Source organism: Lathyrus oleraceus, chromosome 6 (assembly GCF_024323335.1).
Source record: "Lathyrus oleraceus cultivar Zhongwan6 chromosome 6, CAAS_Psat_ZW6_1.0, whole genome shotgun sequence".
Lineage (NCBI taxonomy): Eukaryota > Viridiplantae > Streptophyta > Magnoliopsida > Fabales > Fabaceae > Lathyrus > Lathyrus oleraceus.
The window spans coordinates 30,688,216-30,697,319 of NC_066584.1; the positions used below are offsets into that span (position 1 = coordinate 30,688,216).

The 9,104-nt window shown below is 36.8% G+C and overlaps 1 protein-coding gene across 1 annotated transcript; it reads right to left on the reverse strand.

Moving 5' to 3' along the window:
• Positions 1–655: 655 nt before the first annotated feature.
• Positions 656–1,429, reverse strand: LOC127093826 (uncharacterized). Its single transcript, XM_051032728.1, has one exon. The coding sequence runs from the start codon at positions 1,427–1,429 to the stop codon at positions 656–658; it is 774 nt and encodes a 257-aa protein (XP_050888685.1).
• Between the last annotated feature and the right edge of the window lie 7,675 nt (positions 1,430–9,104).

A 9,104-nucleotide genomic window follows, 5' to 3' on the forward strand; every position in this document is an offset into this window, starting at 1 on the left:
CCTTGGCCCAGCGCTGGGGGCTCACTATAAATACCCCTTTCATGGCAAAGGGGCAGGTATTCTAACTCACACTCTGATAACCTCATTCTGTACCTTTTCTGACTTAAGCATTGGAGCACCTTGCAGGTACACCCCCCTCTCATTTCATTCTCCGACCCATTAACCAAGACCGTGGAAGGCCCTCCTGATCAGGTGAGATCAGTTATCCAGGAATAAAACATAATATTTGTGACCTGTTGAGCTTAAAACGGGAGATATCCATACATCACTATGTAGAATATCAAATGGCAACAAGCTATTATTAAGGGAATTAGTGAAAGGCAATTTGATGTGTTTACCAAGAGGACATGAATTACAAAAATGTGAATGTAATTTACTGGAAGTATTACATTCGACCAATTTATCTTTGTGAAGAAAGACAAAACATGTTCGCTCGGATGTCCTCGACGATTATGCCAAATAGATGGTGACAAAGATGAAAAGGTGGATGGATGCTTGGCTTTATTTTTGGTCATGTGGTTGGTAATGGGGTAAAGGTCACCTTGGCTTTCACATCTCATGATAGGCATCCCCATCTGAAAGTCCTTCAAAGAAAAACCAAGCGGGTCAAATTCAATTGAAACATTGTTATCTGTAGTAAATTTATGAACTGACACTAAATTTTAATTAGATTTGGAGCGTGAATCACATTGTTTAGGACAAGAGGTGGGTGGGGGTTATCTAGATGTGTACTACCGAGAACATAAATTGGAACATAATGACCATTTTCGATAATGATTTTATTATTTTTTCTCAATTTAAAATAAGATGAGAGATTACCTTGCGAGGATGTCATGTGAGAGGTGGATCCGGTGTCCATGTACCAAAAGGGGTCTGGCTGAGCAAGATTGAGGGTGCTGAAAGCACTTTCAATGTCAGTGGGGCTGGTAGTATTAACATTGAAAGCAACCTGCTGAGGTTTAGGCCCAAGAATTCCACTTTGTTGGGGCTTAGGACCATTATTTGGTCTATTCCAATTTGAGGTTGGGTAAGGGCAAGATAGGTAATTCCAAGGACCCCATTGTTGCCAAGGTGGGTAATTCCATGGTTGCCACTGTTGTTGTTGTTGTTGTTGTTGCCCGTGATTTCCTCTTCCGGAATTTCGACCGCCACGATTCAGTTTCTTTCCTATATGATTGTGATATGTCGATGGAGATAGTTGGGAGTTTGAAGCATAGGATGACGGTTTGGGTGCAGGTTCGATGGCCGGAGCTTTGGCCATGAGAGCGGCCGAAACAGAGGATGCGTGTGATTCACGAGCGGCACGCTGCAACATGGTTGATTCCTCGAGTTCCAGTCGTGATCGTGCTGTGGAGAAGGTGGGGAGAGGGTCGTGTTGTTGTATATAAGTGACAAACCCATCGTATGCATCAGTGAGACCGTATATCATTTTAAGCACCAGTCGTGTGTTAGTGACCGGAGAGTCGATGTTGGCGAGTTAACCAGATAGAGTTTTGAGGCGGTTGCAGTATGCTTTTGTCGATGGAAAATCTTCCAGGTTTGTGTTGCTGAATTGATTTTCTAATTGTACAACACGTCAATGCTTGTTACCTTGAAACATAACGGCGATGCGCTTCCAGCATTCTTCAGTAGTGTCATCGACGACGAGGATTGATTGAAGAATATCCCGTGAGACGGTTGTGTACATCGATTGCAGTACCACCGTATCAAGCTGATTCCAAATTCCAGAATCGTTAGCCTTAAGGTCTGCTGATGCTTGTATAGCATGTGCATCCGATGACGGGATGATGCGATCAAGTACGTTATGAACACATGCTTACACCTTGAAGAGGGCAGAGACCATGAGAGGTAAAGATTATAATCACTTTCCAATGTCACCGGGATTATGGTTTTGACATTGTTGATGGCGAAGGCGGAGTGAAAGTTGGGTTTTGCCGCCTGAGGAGGGTTGGTTTGAGAGGTTGATGAAGTGTCATCAGAAGTTTGGGAATGGAAGTTTGTTTCTGTCATGGTAAAACAAAGGATTAGCGGCGGTGAGAAGGGTTTAGGTTAGGATCGTGACAAAACTGATACCATGTAAGTAATTTAATCCCTGCCTTTTCATTGATAAGAATACTCATTATATACAAGTTTGACAATGTCTATATTTGGAAGCTAATAATATACAATTATGATGTATATCAATTATAGATATATCCTAATAATTATACTAATTATAGAGATATTCTATTAGTAATTATCAAACTAATAGTAGATAAAAATATGAGCTTTTATTTCGTGTTCAACCTGTGAAGTTTACAAGTAATTATTTCCAATAAGATATTAAAAAAAAAATATATATATATATATATAATTGTTTTGAAATTGAAAACTGAATTTAATAACAATCTATTTATGAGTGCAAGTGTTGTTAGTGGTATCACATTTTTAAATATGCAACTGCATTTACTATATCTTTGTTTGTTTCTATTCAACAAAGATATTCTCCTATGCTTACATATCCATTCTTCAACCACAACCAAATTTATAAATTAACATCAACAACTAATATGAAATAGTGTATAATTGTTTATTGCATACTATACCACTAATAGCCACTGAGTGCTCGAATTAATCACTGAATTTAACACCCAAACACTTGACATAAATCTGCTAGAAGTGTAAAGTAAAAACATTACATTCATCAAGGTGGCATATATACTCACAAAATGTTTAATATAACTTATATTCATGCAAAGATAAAAAAACAAGACATATCTCATGGCCAGAAATACTAACAATCATGCAGGAAAATAATATTCTTATCAATATTAATAAACCTATTTCTAGTTACGAGTATTGTAATCATTGTTAAAAAACCTATCCAAAAACAATATTAATTAATTTCAATTGAAAAACTTCAGCGCTTTAACATAACAGGGGACAAAAAGTTAAACCATGAAGCTATGAGGGAAGCACATGAAAATGGAAGTTAAACGTTTGAAAAGTAGAAACGAAAATGGAAGAGAAATTTTATAAATGACATGAATGAATTTAGTAATTTTCAATAATTACCTAATTGTATCTTCTCTGAGTTGTGCAAACGGATCCTAACTTGCAAAGTAGAACACTCTAAACACGAATTTGTATACACGGATTTTTTAGATGAGCAACATAAAGTAGCGTCATAAACAAATTACTTACCGTATTCTTAAGCCCTTCTTTGATGTGAATGAAACAACATCGTCCTCCAAATCTGATGATTCTAGGAACCCTAAGAAATCCTCCTTTATCAAAGGAAAATAGAACAAATCCAAGATAATGAAATGCACAAATGAAAGAGAGAGAAGTTAATGGCGGTGGTGGTTTGGGAAATCTCGGAAGCAGTGGCTACTCATTTCAATTGCTTCAACCGGTTAGGATTTTTCACTTGAGAGAAAGAAATAGAAGTGCTAGAGAGAGAGACTTCTATTTCTGTAAAAAAATATTTATATACTAAATAAATATTTCTTTACATATGTGTTAAGGGTTCTTATATAAATAAAAATATAAATTTTGAAAAAAATCCATAAAAAGGGGGAATTACGTTAAAAAAAAAGAAATAGGTAAAACAAAATGAGAACAAAAAAGTGAGCCTCATTTTGAATATGACTATTTACTTAAAGTGACCGTTCAAACCGCCATAAATTATAAAGTATTACAATAAATTTTGACAGTTTTTTTAACCAACCTAATAAAACCACCACAATATACCTTTTTTTTATAGTGGTTATCTCTCACTTGAACGTTACTCATTTAAATTATATGAGATGGATCAGGAATATACTTTCTAAACTGAGATACATGAAAAATATCATGCAGATTCGAAAGTGTAACACTCACATATAATACATGTCTAGAATACATATTATACATAGTATAATTCTGTTACTAAAATACATCAGAGTCTATTGGCAATAATGTGCGTGTATATATATATATATATATATATATATATATATATATATATATATATATATATATATATATATATATATATATATATATATATATTAGATATAGGCATTTGTGATAGTTAACGTAGATATTATTATGTACATACTATACACTATAGCTTAGCATATACCATACTTGTATATAAATACTGATGTAACTATTATTCAGTTTAATAAAATAGTACTCAATTCATTTGAATCCTTCTTCTCTTCTTGAATACGTGTAACAAACTCTCTCTCTCTCTCTCTCTCTCTCTCTCTCTCGTTCTTGAACACGAGTTATCATCTTCATCTTCTTCAAGATGAGTTCCACTTGCTTCCTTGATATGGTATCAGAGCTATACAAGCTCTGGTAGCCATTGTTTCTCTCTGTTTTTTTCTTGTATATCTTTCCTCTTTCCTTTTCTTTCATCTTCATCAATGGTTGTTCAGAGCTTTGCCGATTTCGCTACAAACTCTGCCAATCCATATTTTCTCCATCCGAACGAGAATCCAGCTCTCGTTCTTGTTTCTCCCTCACTCGACGATAAGAACTATCACACATGGTCTCGATAGATGCAGATTGCGTTAATCTCCAAGAACAAAGACAGATTCATCGACGGTACTCTTCCCAAACCTGCTGTTTCGGATATTCTATATGCGTCATGGATTCGATGCAACACGATGGTTCTTGCGTGGATTCAACGATCAATTACTGAATCAATTGCGTGATCGGTACTATGGATTGAAAATGTCGCTGACGTGTGGAAGAATCTGCAAATTAGGTTTTCACATAGCGACATTTTTCGCATATCTGATATCCAAGAAGAATTGTATAAGTTTCGTCAAGGTACGTTAGATGTATCCAATTACTTTACTCATTTGAAGGTTCTGTGGGATGAATTAGAGAACTATCGTCCAATTCGATCTTGTTCATGTGCTATTCCGTGTTCTTGCGGTGCTACTGCGTCCATACGTAGGTATAGGGAACAAGATTATGTAATTAGGTTTCTAAAAGGGTTGAATGAGAAATTTACACACTCCAAGAGCCAAATCATGACGATGAATCCCTTACCTGAGATTGATAAGGCATTTTCTTTAGTGATTCAGCAAGAAAGAGAGATGAACAATATTATTTCTTCTATTATGCCTGTTGTTGGAAAAGGTGAGGAAGGTGTGGCCTTGAGTGCTCAAGCATCTCCTGATGCTCAACCTAACAAAAACAATCAGTATCGAGGAAAATATCAGGGTTGTGGTGGTCAAAGAGGTCAGAACCGAGTTTGCACTCATTGTGGAAGAACGAACCATACCATTGACACTTGTTTCATCAAGCTTGGTTATCCACCAGGCTTTAAGCATAGAAGCAAGGGGAATGTTTCTGGTCCTCAGCAATCTGCAACCATCAAAAATGCCTCTGACAACTCTGTAAGTTCCACATCAGGTTCTGCATCAGGTGTTTCTGCTAATGCTTCATATGGATTAACTCAAGAGCAATACAACAATATTCTTGCACTGCTTCAACATTCAAAAATCCCCTCAATAACCAACTCTGTATCCACATCTCCCCTTGTGCTAAACTCTCTCTCTTCCACTGCCAATGGTAAGTCTCTCACTCTTTGGATTCTAGACACAAGAGCCACATATCACATTTCTTTTAATCTTTCAGCTTTCACTAGTTATAAGTCTATAGTCCCTGTTTCTGTGACTTTGCCTGATGGTTCTCAACTGTCTGCATCCATATCTGGTTTTGTCCACCTTACACCATCTTTGGTTCTACATAATGTGCTCTATATTCCATCCTTCAATGTCAATCTCATATCTATAGCCAAGCTGTTACAAAATAATAATTATTCTGTACAATTCAATGCTAATTCATGTTCCATTATGCAGAACCCTTCCATGGAAACGATTGGTATAGCTGAATTGCAAAATGGATTGTATGTCATTAATTCAACTAGATCTCATTCTTCTTGTAATTCTGTATCTGATAATAATTGTAATGTTTGGCATATGAGATTAGGACATCCCTCTCATAAAGGCTTGCAGACCATTGCTAGAATTTTTCCTTTTATTTCATGTAAACACAATTATACACCATGTGATTCTTGTCATTTTACTAAGCAAAGAAAACTCCCTTTTCCTAATAGTGTTACTTGTACTAATGATGTCTTTGATATTCTTCATGCTGATTTGTGGGGACCCTTTTCCACTATTTCTACATTAGAACACAAATACTTTCTCACTTCGGTAGATGACTATTCTAGGTTTACTTGGGTAATTTTTCTTAAAACCAAAGATCAAACCAGAGATAGCCTTATCCATTTTATATCCTTTATTGAGAAACAATTTAATAAATCTCTCAAATGCTTGAGGTCTGACAATGGCACTGAGTTTTTAACTCTACAAAACTTTCTCTCATCTAAGGGTATTATCCATCAAAAATCCTGTGTTGAAACCCCTCAACAAAATGGTGTTGTTGAGAGGAAACACCAACATATACTCAATGTAGCTAGAGCTTTACATTTCCAGTCAAATATACCCTTAAACTTATGGAATTTTTGTGTTCAACATGCTATCCACCTTATAAATAGGCTTCCCACTCCTTTACTTCAATTAAAGAGTCCTCATGAAATTCTATACCAAGAGCCCCCGTCCCTCATTCACCTTAAGGTGTTTGGTTGTTTATGCTATGTTTCCACCATTATAGCTCATAGAACTAAGTTTGACCCTAGGGCAAGCAAAGCTATATTTTTAGGGTATAAGGAAGGCACCAAGGGTTACATACTGTATGATTTGAATCACCACAATATATTTGTATCCATAAATGTTATCTTTTATGAACATTTATTTCATTTCAAAGACCATTCTCATCCTCACACACTTTCTCTTAACAGCTCACAGTCTACTCTTTTAGGTGATGCCACTCCTTTAGGTGATGTTACTACAGATACTGAGTCTCCCCTTTTCCCTTCCCAAAATGACCTGTCTACCCTCCCTCCTAGTACAGAAAACAATTGTGCTAGTCCTGATAGTACAACAGACAATCCTATTACTCCTGCTAGTACAGAACACAGTCTTGTACCTTACTCCACCCTGGGTCCCTCCTCCTACTTGCTTACTCCTAATACCAATTATGTCCCCTTGTCCACATATTTATCTGACCTTGACCCCCTTCCTTTATCCATCAGTCCTACAACTGATATTTCTTCATCATCTCCTCCTCAATATCAACCTCAGTCAAGACAGTCCACACGAATTTCAAATCCCCCTAGCTATCTTGCTGATTATCACTGCTATTCCATTTATGCTAAGTCTCAACCTTCAAAGGTTCTTTACCCTTTGTCCTCTATTCTCTCATATAGTCAATGTTCTCCTACATATCATCATTTTTGTTGTTCCATCTCTACTAGTCCTGAACCATCCACCTTTCAACAAGCTAACAAACTTGAATGTTGGAGACATGCTATGAATATTGAATTGCAGGCTCTTGCAGATAATCATACATGGACTTTAGTGGATTTACCACCTGGTAAGGTTCCTATTGGCTGCAGATGGGTCTATAAAGTCAAATACAAAGCAAATGGCTCTATTGAAAGACATAAAGTTAGGCTTGTTGCAAAGGGGTATACACAATTGGAGGGAGTGGACTATTTTGATACTTTTTCACCTGTGGCCAAGATAACCACCGTCAAAGTACTTTTATCCATTGCTGCTATCAAAGGTTGGCACCTAGAGCAACTGGATGTCAATAATGCTTTTTTGCATGGAGATTTACATGAAGAAGTTTACATGACTTTACCTCATGGGCTAGCTGCTTCTAATTCTTCACAAGTTTGCAAGCTTCACAAGTCATTATATGGTTTGAAGCAATCTAGTAGGCAATGGTATGCTAAACTTTATTCTTTCTTGCTTTCTGTTGGTTATTCATAATCTCAGGCTGATTGTTCATTATATGTCAAATCCACACCTGCTAGCTTCACTGCTTTACTTGTTTATGTGGATGACATAGTTTTGGCTGGAAATTCTGTTCATGAAATTCACTCTGTCAAGAAAACTCTTGGATCACCAGTTCAGTATCAAAGACCTTGGTCAACTAAGGTATTTCTTAGGGTTTGAACTGGCACGATCTAGCAAAGGCATATTCATGAATCAACGGAAATATACTCTGGAATTGCTAGAAAATACAAGTTTTCTAGCTGCCAAACCTTCTTCTGTACCCTTTGATCCTAATATCAAACTTTCCACCTCAGATGGCCAACCTCTTGATGATCCCTCCACATATCGTAGGCTTATTGGTAGGTTGGTATACCTTACTAATAGTAGACCCGATATTTCTTATGATGTGCATCACTTAAGCCAATATGTGTCAAAGCCACTTGTTCCTCATTATCAGGCTGCAACAAGAATTTTAAGGTACCTAAAGTCTGCCCCAGCCAAAGGTATCCTGTTTTCAGCTTCAATCTCTCTCAAACTCTGTGGTTTTGATGATTCTGACTGGGCCAGATGCTCTGAAACTAGAAAGTCAGTTACAGGGTTTTGTGTCCTTCTTGGTTCCTCTCTTATTTGTTGGAAATCTAAGAAGCAAAATACGGTTTCTCGTTCTTCCATTGAAGCTGAATATCGCGCTTTGGCCTCCTTGTCTTGTGAACTTCAATGGCTCCAATATCCATTTCATGATTTCCTAATTCAATTTCCTCAGCCTGCTTCAGTTTATTGTGACAGCAAGTCAGCCATATACCTTGCCCACAATCCTACCTTCCATGAAAGAAGTAAACACATTGAATTGGATTGCCATGTTGTTTGTGAGAAAATTTTATCTAAGCTGCCACATCTCTTGCCTATTTCAACTGCTGCACAACTAGCATATGTGTTTACAAAACCACTGCATTCTCCTGCCTTCAATTCCAATTTGTCCAAGCTGGTTCTTTATAGCATCCAAAGTCCACCTTGAGGGGGGATATTAGATATAGGCATTTGTGATAGTTAACATAGATATTATTATGTACATACTATACACTATAGCTTAGCATATACCATACTTGTATATAAATACTGATGTAACTATTATTCAGTTTAATAAAATAGTACTCAATTCATTTTAATCCTTCTTCTCTTCTTGAATACGTGTAACAAACTCTCTCTCTCTCTCTC

Bases quoted from the DNA above. Each gene is read 5' to 3' on its own strand.
- LOC127093826 (XM_051032728.1), bottom strand. From the start codon at position 1,429: ATGATATACGGTCTCACTGATGCATACGATGGGTTTGTCACTTATATA.